Source organism: Cinclus cinclus, chromosome 26 (genome assembly GCF_963662255.1).
Source record: "Cinclus cinclus chromosome 26, bCinCin1.1, whole genome shotgun sequence".
Lineage (NCBI taxonomy): Eukaryota > Metazoa > Chordata > Aves > Passeriformes > Cinclidae > Cinclus > Cinclus cinclus.
In genome coordinates this window covers 2149617-2172968 of record NC_085071.1, presented here as the reverse complement: position 1 = coordinate 2172968, position 23352 = coordinate 2149617, and the positions used below count along the sequence as shown (strand labels likewise).

At 51.7% G+C, this 23352-nt stretch overlaps 1 protein-coding gene across 1 annotated transcript in view; it reads right to left on the bottom strand.

Moving 5' to 3' along the window:
- Positions 1-8151: 8151 nt before the first annotated feature.
- Positions 8152-23352, bottom strand: part of HIVEP3 (HIVEP zinc finger 3) — a 57427-nt gene continuing 42226 nt past the window's right edge. Inside the window, exons 4-6 of the mRNA XM_062508869.1 lie at positions 17390-17488; positions 11829-12886; positions 8152-9113 (exon numbers count right to left, since the gene is read on the bottom strand). Of these exons, the coding sequence (XP_062364853.1) occupies positions 8370-9113; positions 11829-12886; positions 17390-17488 (1901 nt within the window). The 3' untranslated portion in view covers positions 8152-8369. The remainder of the gene's footprint in view (positions 9114-11828; positions 12887-17389; positions 17489-23352) is intronic.

Sequence of the window (23352 nt, the reverse complement as noted above, 5' to 3'; positions counted from 1 at the left end):
GCCCCTCACTGCCTTCCTCGACCCCTTCTGCCCCACAAAACCCTGCACTTTGTCAGATGGCTCGCTGGGGATGGTGAGATTCGGTCAAAGGTTGGACTTGATGCTCTCGGAGGTCTTTTCCAGCCTTAATGATTCTGCAATCCTCCGATTCTTTGGTTTTCTGATCCCTTTTCCTTCCCTCCCTCCCTGCTCTCTGCTCTCGGCAGCCTCCTCCTGTTGTCATAACAACGAGCACCAGCCCCGGTGGCCGTGCCAGCCCTTCCAGCTCCTCCTGGGAGGGAGCAGCAGCCCCAAACCATCTGGCCGAGGTGGGGAGGAGCAGCCCCGGGCAGACGGACAGGGGCTGTGCCACCTCTCACGCACTGGGGTGAGGAGCTGTCCCTGGCTGCTCTGTGCAGAGCATCCCCAGCCATCCCTCCTCCTGCCAGCTCCCTGGGGACCCAAATCCCCCATTCCTCTCAGCCCTGTCCTCAGTGGAATCCCAAATCCCTGGAGCCAGGTCCCTGATGCTCTCAGCCCTCTGTTCCCCTCCCTGTGTGACACCAGCCCGACCTGCAGCACTCCCAGGCACAGGCAGGATCGCACCAGACCAGCTGGTGCAGGTGGAGGAGTGCCAGAGGTGGGATTAGGACAGGCTTCTCCAAGGGGAACCAGGATTGCAGGCACAGCCAGAGCTGCTCCTGAAGGCACCGGGGGCACTGGACAGTGTTCCAGAAAATCCATCAAACCCCAGGTCTCAAAGAAATTTCTCCTGCGGCTGGTGATAGATTAAAAGCCCTCAGGAGCAGCTTTTTCATAGAAGCTGTGGCTGGCTTATCCCTGACAGAGTCCAAGGCCAGGTTGGACAGGGCTTGGAGCAGCCTGGGACAATAGAAGGTGTCCCTGCCATGGCAGGGGTGGGATGGGATGAACTTCAATGTCCCTTCCAACCCAAACTGTTCTGTGATTCCTCACCTGACAGTCCCATGAAAAGTCAAAGACTGAAGATTTCTGAATGAGCTTTTATAGCTGTGATGCACATTAAGGCCTGGTTATGAAAGGAATCCTCTTTCCAGGTTCCCGGCTGAAGCTCCTGAGCTGCTGGGAGGCTGAACCTGGGCAGAAGGAATGACCATTTCACCGTGGGACTCGGCGATTTCCAAAGAACAGCAGCAATTTCAGCCTCCCAGAGGGAGAGAGGCGCTGGTTTGAACTTCTCGGAGCGTTTTTATCACCTTCTCTTCTCTACACGACTGCACTTCCCAGGGGAGCCAGCCTGGAATCTCAGCCAAGGGAATCTGAGCAGTTTGATCCCACATTTTTGGCTCCCCGGGGCAGGAAATGGCTGCTCTCTGTGTCAGGAAAACAAAGAGCAGATCTTTCAAGGGAAGGAATTTCTTGGGACACCTGATTAATTGGAGCTGCTCTGGAGATTGGTGTGACCCAAATTGGCTCCAGGTTTGGGGTTTAACTGCAGCTTTCTCAGGCACCTCTGGCTGCCTCCAGCAGTTATTTTTTTGCAGGAATGTTTTTTATTTTTTTTTTTTCTTTTCAAGGAAGATTTATTCCTGTACTCAGTAGCAGGAGGGGCTGGCAGTGGAAAATGTCACCTCCAGCCAGGGCTTGCTGCCTTCCACTCCCAGAAAGGAAAATCCGGGCTGTTATTGTGGAGTCTTCACACACCTCACACATCTCCCCGGCTTTTTTGGATGTTCCATCCACTTCTCCTGCACCAGGGGCAGCAGCAGGAGTGGGAAGCCCTTGGAGCAAGGGGGTGCAGAGCACAGCACCCAGAGCTTTGCAGGTGCAGGAAAAGCCCTGCTGGCCCCCAAAGCCCTGGTGGCCCCCAAAGCTCTGCACTGCTCACCCTGCTGAGCTGGAGTTTGCTCCTGGCTTTGTGGGCAGCCCAGGGGTGCAGTTCACAGCTGGGGAAACTGAGGCAAGGAGCAGCTGAGACCAGAGAATTGGACAAAGTTCCTTCCTTGAAAAGCAGTTATTGCTGAATTCCTGCAGGTCTCAGCGAGGGGGGAGGCAGAGGTTTGTACCCAACACCTCTCCTCCTTTTCACACAGATGTGGCTTTGCTGACATTAATGGAGACCAGCCAAGCTCCCCCAGCCCTGCGCTCACCTCCCTCATCCAGCTCAGAATTCAGACCTGGAAAAATCAAATATTCAGCCACGGGCTCTGATGTTTGGCCAGGGAACAGGAGGTGCTCCAGCTGGAACACCACAGGGAGAAATCCCATGGGGATTTCCTCCTCCCCTGCCCTGGTTTTCAGGGCTGATGGGGGAAAGAGGAGCAGGGCAGGAGCTGCCCAGAAAGGTTTCCAGGTGAATAAAAAAAATTCATGGGCTGAGGGCAACTCAGTTCCTGGGGAGGAGCAAGTGGAAGGGGGAAATTCCAGACTTTTATATAATTATCCTATTTTTTTTTCCCCTAAAGTTTGTGTCCAAGGCCAGGTTGGACGAGGCTCTGAGCACTCTGCTCCAGTGGGATCTGTCCCTGCCCACAGCAGGGGTTGGAACTAGATGATCTTGAAGGTCTTTACCAACCCAAACCAGTCTGGATTGTGGGAATTCAGCCTGGCCTCTGCAGAGCCCACTCAGAGCATCCATTGCTCATTGCTCACAGCTCTGTGAGGAGGAAATCCTGGGGGGAAAAAGGAGGAAAAACTGGAAAAAATTCCAATTGTGGCATTTTCCTGAGTGTAACACTTCCCCTGCAGCGGGGGCTCTGCAGGGATGGAGTGGCTGCAGCAGAACCAGGATTTATCCAGATGTGCCTCGAGGGACCTGGGAAACAAAATGGGAATTAAAAAGTGCCACTCGTACATGCAGGGATATGTTGGGACTTTGAAATTTATTCCAACATGCTGTTTTTTTAAAAATACGCCCAGACCGAGCAGACAATCTGAGCTGTAGTAAAGGCAATATTATACTTGTAAAAACTTCTCATTCACAGTACAGATGTCATTTACAATAAGGGTCACAAACATCAAATACTGAGTATTTTTCTTTTTTTTTTTTGTTTTCTTTGTTTTTGTGTGTTTTTTGTTTTTTTTTTTGCTGTTGTTTTTACATTTTACATCAGACTGTGCTTTTTTACCTGCCTTTTTTTTTTTTTTCACTGATATAACCATACAGACATTGCAAGATGCAAGTGTAGAAACTGGAGTTCAAATAAAATTACAGGCAAAACTACCAAATTCCATTTGACGCTGTACATATTTACAGTACCATTTTTTTGGAATGTATTGCCATTTTAAGAACATATAGAAACTTTCTACAGACTATTCCACTTACAGAATACATACACCTTTTAGAAAAAAAGGCAAATATTTATCTTACATGAGACCATGTATATTAAATTTGCTTACACATTATTAATTATTATTATTATTAATTATTTTTTACATTACATTTACTAAAGTGATCGTAAGTGCCATCATATCTCAGTAATGAAAACAGATTTGTTTTATGCCATCAGGACTGATGTTTTTAAATTTTTAATTTTTTTTTGTAAATAACTTACAGTTTTATTTGTAAATACTGTGCAATAGACAGAAATGTTAAAAGGAAAGGAAAGAAAAAAAGCAGATGATGAACAGAGGAAAAGCAAGGAGAGCAGGGAAGGGCTAGATCAAACCCTGGAGGAATTTGCAGGAAATTAGGATAATTTGAATGACTTCTCCGAGCATATTGCTTGTTCAGGTGCTGTCCCTGTGGATTTTGGACAAAACTCGGGGCAGGGAAAGCTGTGGATTTGTTGGGGAGGGGGAGGCAGAGCCCCAGTCCGGACAGGAGGGATTTGGGTGGACACAGGTGGGAATTACCTGCTCTGCCCCAGGGCTGGGCCAGCAGGACCCAGCAGCTTGGACAGGGCTGGGCTGGATTTGGGACCAGAGCAGGGCTTGGGGCTGGTGGGATGTTAGGGACAGCAGGGCTGGGATGTCACCCTTAGGAGCAGGTGAGGAATTCCTTTTCCCATTGCAAAGCTGGAAATTCACAGCTCTTTCATTATGGTTCTGTTCCCTGCTGCAGCTCCTGGGTGTCCAGCCAAGGACCTGGGAGTAATCAGAGCTGGCAGAGCTGTGCTGCAGGGATGGGGTGGTTTTGGGGAGCCCTCTCTTCATGCCATGCTCTGCTTGGCCCCGAGCTCAATTTAGGAGCTAAATCCCTGGTGCAGCAAAAAGGAGTTCCTGAAACTCCAGAGGTGCTCAGGTGCTTAAGGTCCAAGAGCTTTCTGAGCTCTGGGGGTCAGTCCTGGTACGAAGAACCCTGTCAGGGAGAGATTGCAGAGCTCGGGCCAAGTCCTCTGTGTGCAAGAGGATTTCTGGCTGCCAGAGCATCGCTGTGTGATCCAGGACCTGTGTCCTGGGATGGGAGCCACCCAAACTCAGCAGGGAGGGAAATATCCCTGTGCGATTGGGGCTGATGGGGCAGCCACACCACAGACGAGCAGCCAGGCCGTGTGCCCTCATGGATTATAAACTGGAGAAGCTCTACCGTGAGAAAAGCAGGAGATTTTATTTCCACCTGCTGCTGAAAAGGAAGGGCAGGACTCTGCTTTTTCATTTGCTTATTTGCATTATTAATACATTCTCTGGCAAATAATCCCGCTAATTGCTCTGCAAAGCAACAGAGCCACCCTTGCAGCCCTTGTGGGAAGCAAAAAGGGATTTTCCGTGCCTGTTCTGCAGGCAGAGCAGACATTGAGAGATACAGGAAAAGCTGTGACCGGCAGTCAGCTTTCACCGAGGGTGACACAGGGAGAGCGAAGGGGACCGGGATGGGAACGGCAGCCACCGGGGAGGGCTGGGAATAGCACCCAGCCCTACTAAAGTGCCGGGAGTGACATCTGTGCTCCTCGGCCGAGCGGGGGCACAGGGACACCCTTTTGCCCAGGGTCTCCTTGCAGGTGACTCCGGGCGGGGCCGGGCTGCCCGGACCCGCCGTGCCCGCACACAGAGATGCTGGTGCTGGCGGGCTGCGGGTCCCTCCCGCGGAGCTCTGAGCTGGCAGTGCGACCATTAGCCCTTAATTAGCAATTAGTTATTTTCGGGGGGAGCCTTCTCGCCCCTTGGGTACAGCGTGAAGCACCATTTCACCCCAGCCAGAGAAGCCAAACTGGGTTGGGACTCAATTTTTTGTGCCCATCTCCTGAGTTTGCAGCGGTCCCTGCCTGCCCCGCTCCGTGGCTGCCGGGGGTGGGGATGGGATCCTGGCAGGGAATGTCCCCGGGAGTACCTCAGACCTTTCCCGAATTCCTTCCCTTTTTTTTTTTTTTAATTTTTTTTTTTTTCTTTTGGCCCCGAGTGAAGGGATCTGGATGGCTACACAAGAACTGCACGGATGCTCCGCAGCTGAGATGCAGAAAGCTTCGAACTGCTGGGAAAGCTTAAAAATCCCGATAATGACAATAATAAACCCCCACAACAACGACAACAACAACAACAACAACATAACCAATAAACCAATGTAAAAACTTCGGGGTTTTCTTGGGCTTTTTTCTCCCCCTTTTCCCACAAATGACAGAGGGAAAAAAAAATCCACACAAAGTTTAAATAGATTAAGGATTGAAATGCAGTTACAGAAAAGAAGCTGAGCAGATTTGATCTAGCCCAAAACTCACGGCAAATGCACCAAATAACCAGACACAGCTGCTGCAGTATTTTTATGTACCATATATATATATACATATATATATATATGTAAAATTAAATACAAAAAGCTACCTTGGATCAAGTTAAGAGTGTGACAAGGGGCAGAAAGTGGCAGAAATCAGGGAAATCGCTCGATTTCATGGACGGTTTCCAGGGATGCTCACACCAGTCCCAGCCCAGCACTCCACTCCCACTCACCCTGGGATTAAGCGCGTACTAAACACGCACTTAAAGCCTGAGGAGGGTTTAAGATGGTTCTTAAGTGCTCGAGTGAACAGAGCCGAGCTCCAGCCCCTGCTCCTGCCTCTGGATCTGCCAACAGGAGTAGCTCCAGGCTTGGGGCCAAAACAGGAGAGATGGGAAAAAGGGAAACCTGATAAAAGCGCTAATTAGGGGATAAATGGGTTCTGGACGTTGTTTTGGTCAGTGTCACAGCCTTAATAGTATTTCCATGATAGCTTTCTTTTGTATTTAATTCCCTTTACGAGAAAAAAAAAAGTAGAAAAAATGACAGAAGATTATTTAAAAATTTCTGTAATATGCCCGCGAAATGGGAACAGTTCATAGCTCATCAAGTCAAGGAAATATGTTCTCATTCAGGATTTTATTTGATTCCTTTTATTTAATTATTTTTTGTATTTTTATTTTTTTTTAAAAAGTGTATTACGTACCCGATAAACTGGAACAGCTCTGAAAGAAGAAAGAACTGGTCCATTGGTTAAATATTTATATCATTTTTTAATATTTTTTCCCGGTTTTTTTTTTGTTAAAATAAAAAAAAAAGAAGTTTGTACAGATTCCATAGACCAGAAAACCCTCTGAAGTAGTAAAGAACCTGCTAGGGTAAACGACTTGAAGCTTTGTGGTTCAAAAAGTTGTGACAGAGAAATGGCTCCGTCGGGGTCGCTCTGGATTTGGTATCAGATTTATGGGCAGTTGAGGTCTTTGCTCTGCCAGGGATGCTCATCCCGAAAAATCTGCTCTGGAAAAAGCTGCTGCACATGCATAACAAGCTGATTTAGCAAGCATTCACCATTCAGCATCAAATTTTTATCTCCCAAAAAACAGCCAAAAATGGGGCCTGTCCACACTAGAAAGGCTGAGCTGGGGATGTCCCACTCAATAAATAAATAAAAGTGAGAACAAGAGCCAGAGTCACCGAGAGGAGGAGCAGAGCCTGGAACACTCCTGCATCCCTGGAGCTGCCAAAGCAGCCAGGACTGGGGATGGGATGGGATGGGATAATGGGAAGGGATGGGATAATGGGATAGGATGGGATAATGGGATGGGATGGGATGGGATGGGATGGGATGGGATGGGATGGGATGGGATGGGATGGGATGGGATGGGATGGGATGGGATGGGATGGGATGGGATGAGATGGGATGGGATGGGATGGGATAATGGGATGGGATGGGATGGGATGGGATGGGATGGGATGGGATGGGATGGGATGGGATGGGATAATGGGATGGGATAATGGGATGGGATGGGATGGGATGGGATGGGATGGGATAATGGGATGGGATGGGATGGGATGGGATGGGATGGGATGGGATGGGATGGGATAATGGAATGGCATGGCATGGCATGGCATGGAGCTTGTCAAACATGTCAGAGGGAGAAGGGGTTTCAAGGCTGAGTTCCTCCTGCTCGGACACCAAGGGAGGGTTTGCAGAGGCTCCCCCAGGCAGGCAGGGCTCAAGCACAGGCAGGGCTTTGCCGGGCGCCGCGGAAGGATTAAAGCAAAGCAAGCAGGAGGCTCGTCCAGCGAGAGACCTTTCCTGGCACGGGCTCTACATTCCTTACATTCCATTCCTACCTTCTTGCAGGTAAATCTTTGAAGAAGAACCTTTTTTTCTTTTAGTTTTTTTTTTTTAGGTTTTTTTTTAGATTTTTTTTTGTCCTTTTTTTTTTTTAAGAAAAGTGCTTTGCTGGGTTCTGCAGGAGGGAGGGGTGCTTGTGGTTCGTTTTCCTCTTTTTCGAGGGACAATTTCTCTCCCTGCACACAACGAACCTCCCCTGCTCAAGGAAGTGCTACTTTCAGTCACAAGGTCAGGGTAAACACGGTTTTCAAATGTAAAGCAGTTTCAACTGTTTAAAGCACAACCATAGGGATGCGAGGGAATAAAAACAATCAATCAAACAACAAAACAAAAAAACCAAGCACTTTGCAAGAATTAAATAAAGCATGTAATAAATACGAATCATAAACTTCTGTACACAAGAGCAAGGGTTTGGGGTTTTTTTCTTTTTTTTTTTTTAATCATTTAATCAATATAAAAAATGTTTTTTTAATGTTTTGCTTTTGTTTTCAGTGCATCTTCTTCCTCTTTAAAATTCTTAACCCTTTCCTTTCTGCATCTCTCAGGCCCAGGATTACACACACCTAAATGGCAAAAAAGACAAGGTCTAACAAACCCCCTTTCCAAAAAACTCTAAAAAAATATTCACAGCCTCAAACAGTTTTGTACATTTCAAGCAACAAAAGGTATAGAAAAAGGCACAAGTAACTGCATACATGTGGAGATAATACCAGACTGGGACAAAGAAAACCAGGAATTTTCCATGGGTTTGGTCATTCACTAGAGTGCTTCTTATGATTATACTAAAGGAAATAGTGTTGCAAATGTCTGTTGATTTTACAGAGGAAGCCTAAAGGTGGAACAGCTGGCGGAGGGTTGAGCACTCCCCGCGTTCTCCTCCACCTCCGTGGTGAGTTTGACCTAAAGCGGAGTGCTCTGGGTGCGGGCCGGGCTCTCCGGGGAGGCTCCGGGGCCGCGGGGAGCGGGGCTGGGGTGGCCGGGGGCTGCCGAGGGGCCGTCCCTGGCCAGCGAGGGGGCCGAGATCAAAGTGCAGGCTGGTTCCGAAGGGGCGCTCGAGCCGCCCGATTGCTGCTTGCCCGTGGCTTCGGAGGGCTCGTCCCCGCTGGCCGAGGGCTGCGGGCCGGTGCCGGGGCTGCCCGGGCACACCGAGGGCCGCGGCCGCTCCGCCGGGCCGGGCTCGGGCTCGGGGCCGGGCTCCTCCCGCTCCCGCTGGAGCTCGCTAGTCCTCGTCTTCTCCTCCGAGAAAGCGCCGTCCGCCGGCTCCGGGGACAGCGTGTACTTGGACACCTTGGCCACGGGGGACACGGACGCCGATGACGGCTCTGGAGGGCTCTGGGGCTCCTCGTCCGTCCTGGCGGCCCGGCCGGGCTGGGCGAGGCCGCTGGCGGAGCAGAGGTGTCCGGCTTGCAGGGCCAGCGCGGGGCCGGGCACCAGGCTGCCGTGCGAGCTGGGCCGGGCCTGCACCATCTGGATGCCCCCGATGGGGATCATGGGGTACGGGGTCCTGGCGAGCTGCTGCGAGTGCAGCGGGAGGTGGCTGAAGACGTTCTCCTCCCCTCGGCCGTGGGGGTCGTGAGGGGCCTGCGGGGGCCGGGGGCACGCGGGGGTGCCGGGGGAGCAGGGCGGGCTGCGGGCTTCCATCTTCTGTGCCGGGGGAAAACAAGAGCTGGGTCAGTGCGACGCGCACGGGCCCTGGCCTTGGCGGCGGCAACGCTCGCTGCAAGGACTGGGCTCAGTTTTATTTTCATTTCAGGGAGGTTCAATTAACTGAGGGAGATGTGGAGCTCCCAACCTTGAAGGTGAGGGGTAGCAGAACCCACAGCGTTTTCCCTTCTGGGACAGATACGCCCGTGGTGTGTTGAGGCACAGATCCAGGGGTTTGACTTAGGCCCGGATCGTTATAAAATCAGAGAGCTATTTTGTTGGAAGGGACCTTTAAAGGCTGTCTTGTCCACCCCCCTGCTGTGAGCATGGACATCTTTTAACTATCCCAGGCTGCTCCCAGCCCCATCCAACCTGGCCTTACACACTTCCAGGGATCCAGGGGCAGCCCCAGCTGCTCTGGGCACCCTGTGCCAGGGCCTCCCCACCCTCAGAGTAAAAAATTCCTCCTTAGCTCTAGTCTGGATCTCCCCTCTTTTAGTTTAAAACCATCACCCCTACTCTCAGAGCTGAGTCTGAAACACTGGCAGAGCTGCCAGTGTTTGCTGCCAGCTGAGCTGCTTCGGATCCCTGTCAGTGCAGGGGGTTCCTGAGAGCCCAGAACAAGGTGATTGATTGATTGATTGATTTTTCACTGTGCTTTCCTGAAGCAGGATTGCATCCTTACAGCTGCTGAGTGCAGGGGTGCTTCCAGTGAGAGGTGGCATCAACTCCAGCACACCCAGCAGTGGGTCCCCACCACCACCCTCATGGGGTGCTCTGTGCAAATCAAGGGTTCAGACCCTACGTTTTACCTTTTCCTCTTTCTCTCTCGGTGCTTCCCATAGTTTCCTAACGTACATCATGGAGAGATATGTGGCTAAACAGAAATGGATTAATTAGTGATGAGGTTATAACTAAATCCCTGCACAGGACTCCTAAGAAGAGGAAGCAACAGAAACTGAAATCAACTTGCAATTAAGATGGGGTTGGAGATGAAATGTGAGGATCCACTGGAGGGCACATTTCTTTGTAAGATTATGGGGAATAATTCCCTGATCCTGCGAGCTGGATCTCTGAAGTGGCAGCAGAGGAAAGCAGCAAAAGAGAACAGGAAAGAGAAGGAAAAGCCACCAAAGGTAGTGTGTGCTGGGTCAGCAGTGACAAGCCCAAACACTGCTAAATGTCACTTATCCACAGGAAGCCTTGGCTAAATCACTTCAGGGATGCTGGGAAACCCCAAACAAATATTTCAGTGGTGCAGCAGTCACCACAAGAGACTGCCCTAAGCAAGGGCCAGTGGGAAGAGAGATGGTCATGGTGAGACTTGGCAGCAAGCCTGACATTGGAACTGAGCTAAGATCATCTTCAAGCTCTGTTTGGGACCTGTTAAAGCATCCTCTGTACTGTGTCTCTTGTGGCCTTAGCAGGAATGTTAATTTTGCAATGAAATCCCAGCTGTCCATCATGCTGATAAAGGGGCATTTTTCCATTTGGGTTTTGCTGTTGCTTTGGAGGCACACACATGGAAAAGTAACAGTGATGGCTTTGGGTGCAGTAAAGGAGCAGGAAAGCGAAGCCAAAAGGTATATATGAACAAAGGAGCTGAAAGGTGGAAATGGCAGACAAGCAGGGCTTAAAACATGTCTCCTACTGTGGATTTGGGAGCCAAGGGGTTTTGCTCCAAGCAGAGGCAGCGGAAAGTTTTCCTGACAGAAGAGTTGAAGGATGAGGGTTCCCAGAGCCCTGAGAGTCACCACAAGAAGTGAATTGACAGGAAAGGGAAACACCATTAAAGGAAGCTGAGGTTTGGACCTACAATGAAGGAGAGTCTCTGAGAAGGTGAGACAGAGTGGAAAGGAGGAGGAAGGAGGCACCACAGGACAGAAGGTTAGCATGGCCATGGGAGAGAGGTCTGGAGAGCCCAGACTCAGCATCGGGGGTGGCAGGGGTTCTAGAAAGGCCTCTCTCTGTCCCCTGTGCAGTCCCTGAGTGCTGGGGCCTCTCCCCACAGCAAGTGGATCTCACATTCATCAAGCACAACTGGCAGCAGAGCCAGGCACTCCAGCAGGATTGGGAAATATTCCACCAAAGCCCACGTCAGTCTTGCCTGCAGCACTGGGAGGAACAGGCGATTTTCCTTTACCCACAGGATTTGATTTGTCCAGCAGAGAGATTAAATAATGTTCTGGACCCAGTGGGAAACCACTCTCTGTGCTGAAGAGAGAAGTGATATGAAATGAGAGATGTCCAAACAAACATTTCTCAGCAGCTCATCCAGCAGAGCTGGCTGTGGACGGACACGGGGCTCAGCCAGGGCTGCTGCAGAGCTGGCTCAGGTCACTGACCCCTGGAAAATGGACACAGCTCCACCCCAGAGGGGAAACCTCAGGGATGGGAATGAAATTCCCAGGAACAAAAAGGCTCTTAGTGACAATTAATCATTAAGAGGTTGTCTTTGCTGATCGTCCCAGCAGGACTGGCTGGCTCAGGAGTGGGAATAGCCCCTTGGACAAGGGATAACTTTATTTCTCTCTAACTCAGAAGGGCAGAACCCAAATGGGTGCAAAAACCCACTGCTGTCCCCATCCCTGTTCTCTGGGTCACCTGTGACAGTGGTCACAGAGTCCCTGTGCACTTCTGCATCACAGCCTTCATCAAAATCTGTATGAGAGACCACCCTGTGGGGACCAGAGGGCAGCAGGGCACTGGACTTACCAGCTTGGACTCGTAGAGCTGTAAGTTTTTGCCAAAGAACCTGTGAGGTAGAGGCATCGAAGAGAATATCCCGGGCTGGGCTTGATATGAGCTTGGAACTTTGTCCTCTGCTGATTTGCTAGTGCCAGGCAAGTCCTCTTTGCCAGGGGATGGATACCTGGACAGCTCCAAGCAGCCTGGAGACAAGACTTTCTTCAGGGAGAAGTACCTCAGGGATGCCATCTCTCTGCTAGGCGACGAGTGCCTGGCAGGGGACACTTCTCCATCTGGGGGGAGGGCTGTCCTCGGGGACAGCTCCCTCCGGGGGGACAGGTGCCTGCTGGGTGACAGCTCGAGCCTTGGGGACACACATCTCAGGGGAGACGCCTCCCTGCGGGGGGAGAGGCGCTGGAGGGGGGACAGCCCCCTCCCTGGGGACAGGCACCTCAGGGAGGACAGCTCGGCCGTGGGGGAGAAGCGTTTGGGGGAGGTTTCATTTTTGGTCAGTAAATGCTTCCTCGCTATCATCGGTCTGCTGCTGCCACCCCCTCTGCCACTGTCCTGGCTCGGGGACCACCTTTTCCTCGGGGAGGTGTCTTTGGAGGTGGACAGGTCCATGGCCAAGGACATGTGTGGCCTTGTGACAGACTCTCTCTCAGCAGGGGCCAAGTGCTCGGTGGAGGTCAAAGCTGGTCTGTGGAGGCTCAGGAAGCTGTGGCACACAGCAATGTCACTGCTGTCTGCTGACCACTTGGTCTCCAGCCCTGAGGAGGAGGAGGAGGCCTGCTGGCCTTCCCCTGCTTTCGGGGTGCTGGAAGCAGCTTCTTGAGCTGTGGATGTTTCAGTGCCTTCCTCTTGAGAAGACGGGGAGCCCCCTGAAGAGGGCAGCAGGAGGGTGCCGTGTTTGCCTTCTGGCAGCTTCAGCGCTGGCTCATCTTGGCTCTCCTCTTCCTCCTCGTCTTCCTCATCCTCATTGTCGTCATCGTCGTCAGATTCCTCGAGGTCTGAAAACTGGTGTTCCTCAACGGGCTCAGATCCCTCCCGCCCCTCAGAGTCCTGGAAAAGGTCTTCACTGGTTCCTGGAGGCAAACACAAACCAGAGTGTAAAACACACGTTCAGGGCTATTTTGGTGTAAAATCTGCTCATGAAACACATGTTCAGGGTCTATTTCTGTGCTAAATCTGCTCACAAGCTCTAAGGGCACCAGAGGAGAGAGGACCCAGCTGCTCCAAGGTCTCATCATCTCCTGCTTTGAAGCTGCAGCCTTGCCCCCTCTGCCAACTCCACTGCTGATGATCCCAGTAGATCCCAGTAAATCCCACTCTACCCCAGTTTCAGTTCCAGCTGTCAGCACACGTGGCCCTCGGTCCCTGCTGGGCACTTGCCACATTCTTTATTTGCTCTAAAATGCAAAAGAATTCCTTTAATATATGAGAACAGCAGCACCTTCATCCTTCAGTGGGGTTTGATGATTATTTGTTACAAGGGTGACTCTGGAATATCCACCGCTGGAATATCCACAGCTCCAGGTGTTGGGTCTTTCCCTGCCTAGATTTCATGACAAACATCAGCAAGGCAGGATTTTTGCTAAAAATCAAACAACAGAGTGGAAGGAACCTCTATGGATTTTCCCTGGGTAGGATAAATTCCAGCTGTGGTTCAGATATTTCTGTGGGGCAGAGGGTTTGGAGGTTTGTAAATCAGAGCTTGTAGGCAGCGAGGGGGATAAAAAAGCAAATTCTAAAGGATTTAAAATATTCCTGCATGTTAAAAATACATCTCTCTGCTGCTCGAAGGGCCAGCAGGAGCTTTTTGAGCTGGGTACGGAGCTTTCAATGCTCAGAGAAAACCCGGCTTTTGCCCTGCGGGCTGTGCAGAGCTGCCGTGCCAGCCCGGCCCGGAGAGGTCCGTCGGGAACAGCCACTGGATGTCACTGCAGATCACAGAACGGCACTGCCAGCTCCCCCAGCTCCGAGGGGCTGGGAAATACCCAGGTGTGCCCAGCCGGGCACCCAGAGATGGAGCAGAGCTCGGATCCAGGTGTGGCAGCACAGCCTGGACAGTGCCGTGACACCTGTGAGTGACATGTGTGTGTGACACCTGTGAGTGACACTTGTGAGTGACTTCTGTGTGTGTGACACCTGTGAGTGACACTTGTGACACCCATATGTGTGACACCCGTGTGTGTGACATCTGTGTGTGTGACACCTGAGTGACACTTGTGACACCTGTGTGTATGACACCTGTGTGTGACACCTGTGTGTGAGTGACACCCGTGTGTGACACCTGAGTGACACTTGTGAGTGACACCCGTGTGTGTGATACCTGTGTGTGACACCTGTGTGTGTGTGCGACACCCGTGTGTGACGCCCGTGTGTGAGTGACACCTGTGTGTAAGTGACACCCGTGTGTGACACCCGTGTGTGACACGCGGGTGTGACACCTGTGTGTGAGTGATACCTGTGTGTGACACCTGTGTGTGTGTGACACTTGTGTATGTGACACCCGTGTGTGACACCTGTGTGTAAGTGACACCCGTGTGTGACACCCGCGTGTGTGTGACACCCGTGTGTGTGACAGACCCCAGCCCTGCCAGCCCTTCCCCATGGGCTCAGCCTGGCACTCTGCTCCCGCTGTGCCCAGCCGGGACAGTCCCCATCGGAGCTGCCACTGGCAGCAGCTGCAGGGCCATTAACGGAGCTGGGCCTCACCTGCTCACAGCAGCCACGGTGGCTCCAGAGGGGACACGGCCACCAAGTCCCCATGACGGACTAAAAAGTCTGATTTGGTTCATTTGGAATGCCGGGGCCTTACAAGCAACTGCTCGTGAAGCGCCTGGCATTCGCTCTCACATGGATTTTCCCATGGCTGATTATCCAGCCAAGAGTCTGCCTGAAGCTGGGAAGGGAAAGGAGAATCTCATCCCGGTGAAAATCCCCCTGCAGCTCTCCCTGAAGGCAGAGCTGTCCCAGCAGCTCTCTCTGGAGAGCAATTCTGGCTCGCATTGTGAAATCCTCCACAGTGACGGTGGCTGCTGGGCCCGGGCTGTTTGCAAACTCCCAGAGGAACTGAGCTCAGAACAAATATTATTCCAAACTCCCAGCTGTAGGCTGAGCTGTGCATATTTCCTGCCTGGAACAGGAATGCATTTCACTGTCAGAGCTGTGAGCCAGCCCCTAACTCTGGTTTTGGGGTTGGGGACAGCCAAGGAGCTGTGTCTGCTCCTGGTGCTTTCCTTTCTTTGCTGCAGCCAGGACAGGGCAGGGTCAGGGGTCAAGAGTGAAGGGAAAGTGAAGCCAACCCCAAATCGAGGAGCTGTTTGCATTTGCCACCACAAATTCCAGCGAGGGAAACATCCCAGTAAATCCTGGGACAGCCCCAGGGAATCGCTTTGCCTCCTGACACAATCCCTGCAGGCAGGGACAGAGCTCAGACCTGAGCCCAGGCTTCCAAAATTCATCATGCTGAGCTCATGGGGAGGGAAAGGGCACGACAGGGAGGGAGGGAGGAAGGAGAGAGGGAATGAGTGGGAAAGTGTCCTGCTGACAGCTTTGACTGAGGTTGCATCTCATTGCATGTGTGTTATTTATTCTCCCCAACTGGCACCACCCCACGGAGCCCAGCCCAGGCAGGAGTGAGGAATTAAACTCCAATCTCCTTTTATAGCAACGCCCCTTGCTTTCTGCTGCCCCTTAAATAGAAATACAAACAATCAAGTGAAATACAACTCCGGTTTAAAATAATCCAGGGAGTTTTAGGAACTGCTGCTCCCTCCCTGCCTGCCCCCAGAGGAAAGCACAGCAACCTTCCTGTGCTGCTTTGTGTCACGTGGAAATTGGAGCATTTTTTTATTATTTCATTAGAACAGCGCGCTTAGTTCTTGTTCTGAGCCTCTTTGCAAGGAAGAGAGAGGACACAGGGGAGGGCTCTTTGCAGCCCCTCACCCTGAGAGCAGGGGCTGTGATCACAGCTGGGATCTCAAATTTCTCATGCACCTTTCTGCCTTTCCTGGGTTATTTTCTCATCCATCCAAACGGCCCCAACCATTAGAGGACAAAATCCCATTTTCTACCTATCTCCTTGACTGCTGTATTTAATATTGACATTTGTGAGCAATGGGGCTTTCTGCTCGTGGAGCAGAATATTCCCATTTCCAGCAGAATTCCAGTGTTGGCTTTAACCAGGTGGGAGAGAAGTTGGGATGAAGGGAAAGGGAAAGGGAAAGGGAAAGGGAAAGGGAAAGGGAAAGGGAAAGGGAAAGGGAAAGGGAAAGGGAAAGAAGCTCCTCTGACCCCATACCTGCCAAGGGCACCTTCGTGCACCCCCTGTACAAACACCCAGGGGCTCTGCAGCAGCAGGAGCACTAATGGGCTCTGGGGATGTCCTGTCATACCAAAATCACACGGAGTGCTGGCACAAATGCAGAGAGCTCAGCACACTGCAGGGGCAGCATCTGCAGGGGACACCCTCCAGAGAGGACACTCCCCAGAGCCAGGGGTGCCCCAGCAGCCCCCGCAGCCTCAGGCAGGGAGGGGACAATGAATTAATTGATGTCACACTGCCCTTGTGTCACTATCCTTGCGTGTGACACTACTCCATGTGTGACACTGCCCCTTGTGTGACACTGCCCATGTGTGTCACTGCCCCTTGTGTGTGACACTGGCTGTGTGTGACACTGCTCATACGTGACACTGCCCATGTGTGTGACACTGCCCCTCTGTGTGACACTGCCCCTCTGTGTGACACTGCCCATGTGTGTGACACTGCCCCTGTGTCACTGTCCCTATGTGACACTGCCCCTCTGTGTGACACTGCCCCTCTGTGTGACACTGCCCATGTGTGTGACACTGCCCCTGTGTCACTGTCCCTATGCGACACTGCCCGTGTGTGTGACACTGCCCATGTGTGTGACACTGCCCCTGTGTCACTGTCCCTATGTGACACTGCCCCTCTGTGTGACACTGCCCCTCTGTGTGACACTGCCCATGTGTGTGACACTGCCCCTGTGTCACTGTCCCTATGTGACACTGCTCGTGTGTGTGACACTGCCCATGTGTGTGACACTGCCCCTGTGTCACTGTCCCTATGTGACACTGCCCCTCTGTGTGACACTGCCCCTCTGTGTGACACTGCCCATGTGTGTGACACTGCCCCTGTGTCACTGTCCCTATGTGACACTGCCCGTGTGTGTGACACTGTCCCTGGGCTCCTGCAGAGCATGCCAGACACAGCCCGTGCCAGCACCAGGCACCTCCTCCTGTCCCCGTTCCTGTTTGCTGGGATGCATGTGCAGAGCCCATCCCAGCATCACTGAAATCCTGGCAGGCACAAAACCAGAGCCATTAATGCTGAAAACTCCTCCGGGACCCCCAAGCCCAGCAGGGGACCCCAGGCTCGCCCCCTGCCTTGGGTGCAGCTCCCAGCACAGCCACGCACACAGAAACCCCTGGAAGGAGCCTGGGGGGACACAAGTGCTCCCAGTTGTGGCAGGATGTCCTGCAGAGCAGGGCTCTGCCCTGGCTGCATCCTGCTCCTCTCCCAGCGCCCACGGCAGCTTTAGAAAGGAAAAGATGTTTTTTACCTTCTTCGGCTTCCAGATCCACCAGTGAAGATACCAACACGCCCAGCTCCTGACATTTTTTGCTGTGGGCCTTTGACTTCATGTGTTTAGTCAGATTCCCTGAAAAGAAGCAGAAAATATGTTTTACTCAAATATGGCTCCTTTATGCCCCCCTTCTTTTCCTCCTTTTTTTTTCCTTGTAATTTTTTTCCTTTTTTTTTTATTTCTTCTCCCCATTTTTTCCCTTTTGCAAGCTCAGCAGTCACAAGTCAAAACTCTCTCTGAACCAGACAAAATCCCTGACTGCCCCGAGCCCCTACCCACTGCAAATCCCCTGTGACACAAGGCCAGGTCCCCCTTCCCTGCCTCTGCTGCTGCCCCGGGGTTCAGGAGGAGGTGCTGGCAGGGCTGTGGGACCTCCTAGGTGTTGTGCAGCCTGGAACAACTGCTGGGGCACACTTTTGGGGCTGGGGCAAGAAAAGGTCTGGGCTGCTTTCAGCTGTGAGGGTGCAGCAAATTGAGAATGGTAGGAAAGCAGGGATGGGAAACACATCCCAGTGTGGCATCACCTCCAACCTCATCCCAACAGCCCCACCTGCCTGGAGAGGAGAGGCTCCTCAGCACAACAGGGCAGAGCAGTTCTGCCCTGGAAATGTTCCAAAAAACAAGTGGATGTGGCACCTGGGGACATGGGGCACTGGTGGCCTTGGCAATGCTGGAGAAGATGCTTTTGGAGGGTTTTTCCAGCTTTAATGATTCTATGATTCTACAATAAAATGAGGGTTTGAGTTGTCAGCAAGAGGGGAAAACCCTACATTTTCTAATTTTCCCCCCAGAAGAATGGCTCAGGTGCTCTGCAATGTGCTGGGCCAACTCAGCTCCTTGAGCAGGAGGAGCCTTGGACACTCTTTGGAGTTCAGAAACCTCCCAGTGAGGCTTCCTGGGGCCACGGTGGGAAGAGCAGCCCCTGGGAGAGGGAGAAGGGGATGTGGGGTCACTGGGGGTTGCTCTGGGATAACTCCTGGGCATCAGAGGGCACCTTTCTAATTCTACCTCCCAAATTACAGGCAGGTTAATTAGACACTAATTAACCCTGCTTATAGCCCAGGGAAATGCTGAACAAAGGGGAGCATTTGCTGGAGGGGGAAAAGCAGGCAGGTGGAGCAGACAAGAAAATGAAGGGTAGGAGATTTAAAGCAAAAATGTCCCATTTTCCCTTTTCCTCTCCTGCAGCTCTTCCAAAAACCCCAGACTGGGATTAGGAGGGACCTTAAAGCCCATCCAGTCCCATGGGCAGGGACACCTTCCACTATCCCAGGCTGCTCCAAGCTCTGTCCATCCTGGCCTTGGACACTTGCAGGGATTAATGGGCTGAGGGGATGATGAGAAGAGCCCTGGCCCCTGCTGAGTGTTTGAATTTCCCATCCCCTGGTGTGCCCTCGGCCTTGCTGGCACTGACACATGAGGGCACTGAGGAGCACCAGGCTTGGTTTTCTCACCAAACAATTAAAAAAAAAAAAGAAGAGGAAAAACAGAATTCTCCCACTTTATTACAACATCCAGCAAGGACTGAAGTCCTGCAGTCCGAAGTCCCCAAGCCCTGAGCTGGTGGGAGCACAGAGGGCCTCTCTGAGTCTCCCCTGCTGCTGCTCTGGATATCAGGGATAAAAGAGCCACTATTCACTGGAGCAGAGCATTACCTCTGGTGCCCTTACCTCTCAGAGGGTGCCACAACCACCCGGCTGCCACCTTGATTTCTCTACAGCCTATGCATTATTTATTTCAGCCCAATTTATACAAAATGGAGCAGCTCCAGCAGGAAAGACCACGAGAGACAAAGGCTGACTCTGTATCCCTGTGTGTCTGGCACCCAATCTAGACATGGATTCAGGGGATGTTTAATGATTTGAATGCAGCAAAACAGCTCCAAATAAGAGAGATTTATTATTTTTAAGCCTTGTATTTAACTGCCCTTAGCCCCATGGTCAGGACACTCAGGTGTGAGGATGAGGCCAGCCTGGCTCAGCTCCCTGCTCCAAATCAGAGCCTCTTTCTCCACCCCAAAGCAGGAGTTTTGTCATGGCCCCAGAACCACCCCATGAGCCAGGAGTGTGTTCTCAGGGACACCTCTGCTCCCAGTGAATCACCATTGCCTGAAAATGAAAAAAAACATCCAGCCATTCCCAACTGTGGCCTCATGGAACTGGAATTTCGTTTTGGAAATGAAAACCAGCAGAAACACAGACTGAGTCAGTGTGCTGCAATCCATCCCGTGCTGCTGCCTGTCCAGCTCACACCTCACAGCCCAGCTGCCACAAATGCCCCATCCCTGCTCAGCCACCACGGCAAAATCCCTGCCTGGAGCTTCTCCAAGGGCAACAAACACAAAACCAGCCCGAGGCAGCGCCTGGTGTAAGCAGGGGCTTTGTGGGGATTCAGCTGAGTGGGGAGGGGACATCCCCAGGCATTCCTGGTGCCCTAAAACCAGCCCGCGAATCCTCAGTGCCACCAACGCCCAGCCCTGGAAACGGCAGGAGGGAACAGCAGGAATTGCTGAGGAGAGGAATTCTCCCCTGTCCAGGGCCATGCCTTGGGCTCAGGCCCGCAGTGGCACTCCCGAGGCCACCTCAGGTGTCCGAGGACAGCAGGTTGGACGCAGCAGTGTCCCTGTCCCTGGGCAGCTGCGAGGCCTGGGCAGGGCTCCCGAGCGCTCCCGCACCTCTGCTGGGGCTCAGCGGCCGCTGGGGTTGGCAAGTTGTGCCAGGAGCCGCCAGTGTCACCTCCTGCTCTGTTTTCTGTCCCTGGGCAGGGCAGTGTGTGGCTGCTGCCCTCCTTTCCCAGCCCAGGCACTTGCCGGCCCCCAGTACTGACAAATTCACCCCAAACACCAAAGGACCAACTCATCCCAAGCTTTGCTTCCTTCCCCTCCAACTCTTCTTTAATCTGTTCTCTCTCTGCCTTCATCCCCTTTGGTCAGACCAGGTAAAGCCGCTGGCCAAGATCCTCCTGCAAAGCTCTGGGTGCAAGTTTTGTTGGAGAAATCCCAACAAAACAGGGATGCTGCATCCTTTTTGGGGAGGGAGACTCTGCAGGACAGATCCTCATCTACCCCCTCTGCATGGTTTTAAGGAAATTAAAAGCTGGAGGCTCCTTTACAGCAGCTGAGAAGCTGAGTGATCATCCTGGGAGCAATCTGGAGGACAAGGATATTTATCTGATCAGGGCTCTTCTTCCAGTTTGTGTTTTTTTAGACCCCTTAATTAACTCTGGCAGAATTAAATGCTCAAGTCCTTCGGCAGATTTCCAGTAAAATCAACACCACTTTTCCTAAGTGAAAGCTGGATCTGAATCCTACAAGGGAAGACTCACAGCTACTTGTTGCCTTCCAGAGTTCTGGCTCCCAAGTTAAAAAAAAAAAAAATTACCACACAGCATTGCTTCCTTGGAAACCATGGAAAAACATCTTCGAGGGAGCAAGGGAGACCAGCAGGGAGTCTGGATTTAAATAGCAGAGGAATTACACTGAACCCTAAGCAGGTAAGTGGCCCTTATTGGGGATTGTTTACCAAAAGAACTCCCAGATTTGAAATAATCTGGCTGTATTTTTAAAAAGCCCTCAGGAATTCTCAGGAATTGCGAGCCCACAGGAGGAGCAGAGGCAGTGTGAGCACAGCTCCCATTACGCCTGCCCAGAACTATGTGCTGCAGCTGCCTGAGCTCTGCTGATGCTGGGAGGTCTTACTTGGGACTTAGAGAAGCTTAAATGCCTGTGTTGTTTGGAAAAAGCTGTGACTCGAGGCTTCAAAAAGCACCTAAAGCAGCTTAATAAGGACTAGAAGTGATTTCCCAGTTAAATTTTGTGAGGGAAATTAATTTTTTTTCCGGAAGAGACATTATCGTATTTTCAAAGTGACAGAGTTGAAGCAGAATGCAGGGAGCTGAAGCACTGACATTCCTGGGAAAATGATCCTGTCTGTGCTGGGGATGCAGCATCCTTTCTATTCCTGCTGTTAAATCTGATCCATTCAGCAACAGCAGAAAAAAACCCAAAAGACCAAAAACCCAACAAATGACCAAGTGCAGGAGGCAACACCGTGACACAAACAGCCAGAGCTTGACAGGATTAACAATTGTCACATTCCTCTTTGTCAATCATTTGCAAGGAGAGCAGCAGCTTCTCTGGAAGGAGGAGACTCCCATGGAGCCAGGCTGGGAGAGCTGGGGGTGCTCACCTGGAGAGGAGAAGGCTCCAGGGAGAGCTCAGAGCCCCTGGCAGGGCCTGAAGGGGCTCCAGGAGAGCTGGACAGGGACTGGGGACAAGGCATGGAGGGACAGGACACAGGGAATGGCTTCCACTGCCACAGGGCAGGGCTGGGTGGGATCTGGGGAAGGAATTGTTCCCTGGCAGGGTGGGCAGGGCTGGGATGGAATTCCCAGAGCAGCTGTGGCTGCCCCTGGATCCCTGGCAGGGTCCAAGGCCAGGCTGGACACTGGGGCTGGAGCAGCCTGGGACAGTGGGAGGTGTCCCTGAGAGTGGCACTGGATGTGATTTCAGGTCCCTCCCAACACAAACCTTTCTGGGATTCTGTGATTTTGCCAGCAGATGCCCTCACATACAGAGAACCAGCCATAACTGATACTCTGTGTCCCAAAGAAATCCTTGAAAGTGGTTTTATGTGGGATTTAAATAATGCACAGGCCTTGATTTAGGTCTTGGTGTGGAGCTGATGTCCCCAGGTGAGACTTTATGAGGAGGAAAGCTTTAATTTAGAGAATTCATTGGGGGAGTTCAATTTTTTTTTTTAAAAAAATCGATTATTATCTTTTATCCTTATTGACATACGGATTAAAGGAGTGAATTTGCACATGCAGCCTGCCTGTATCCACACAGGCTATAAAATATCGCAGCCACCTCCTGGCTCAGACCTAGCCCTTGCATCAGCCAAAAGCTGATATTCCAGAAAGGTACCCAGGATTTGCAGATTTCCAAATGCTAACAAGAGCAGAATTCCCAGTGAGGCTGAGACTTTAATTTCTGTAGAAAATACCAATGAATATTTGACTTGAAGTCACCAGTCCTTTGCTTGCAGCCCTGATTCCTGGATTTTTTTTCCTTTTCCATAGAGAGTTCCAGAGCCCTTTTGCTCAGTGTTTCATCTCCTGGCTGGATCATTGGGACATTTTCTGTTCCTGGCCTCACATCCCACATGTGTCCTGACAGGAAATCCCTAAGGATGACTCTGTCCTCATCCCAGGGGACATTGTGACATCCCCACAAACACAGGGACAATATCCAGTGGCTCCCCAGGGATGCTCAAAGAGCCCCAGCCCTTGGGAGATTTTGGGAATGTGCCCATCCCTGTGCCCTGCTCTTCCAGCAGGGAATTCTGTTCATGTTTTCCGTCACCTGGACCTGCTCTGTGCTTTCCAGAGGAGGCTCAGGCTGCTGGAGCTGCATTAACAATAAACTGTGCAGCCCTTCAAGGGTCGGGAGCAATGCATTTAATACATTTTATTTAATCTATTAAATATAATCATATGTGCAGTACCCTCAGTGCTGTCAGGGGCTGATTTAAGGAACTGAAAATGAATTTACTGAAGACTCTGGCTGAGACCACGGTGCAGTCTGGTGTCTGGGAAGTGTGAGTGGCCCAGACTGTGAAATGTGTCTCCAGCCAGCAGGCACCGTGTCCTTTGCACAGCTCCCTTTCCATTAAAGTGAAGCTCCTCGTCCCTCCTGACCTCCAGGCAGAGGCAGCAGCCACCACTCAGAGCTGTTCCATACATTTCGTCCAGAAATTCTGGGGAAACTGGAAGCAATCAGGACGTGAGAGGGTGAAGCGAGTCTGAAGGAGGACAGAAATTAACTGTGGAAAAGGGGAATGAATGTGGCAGCACTGCCCCTGATCCCAGCTCACCCCGAGCAGCAGTGGCAGAGGAGAAGGGAAAAGCTCTCCCCGACCTTCCTGAAAGGGAAAACAGCT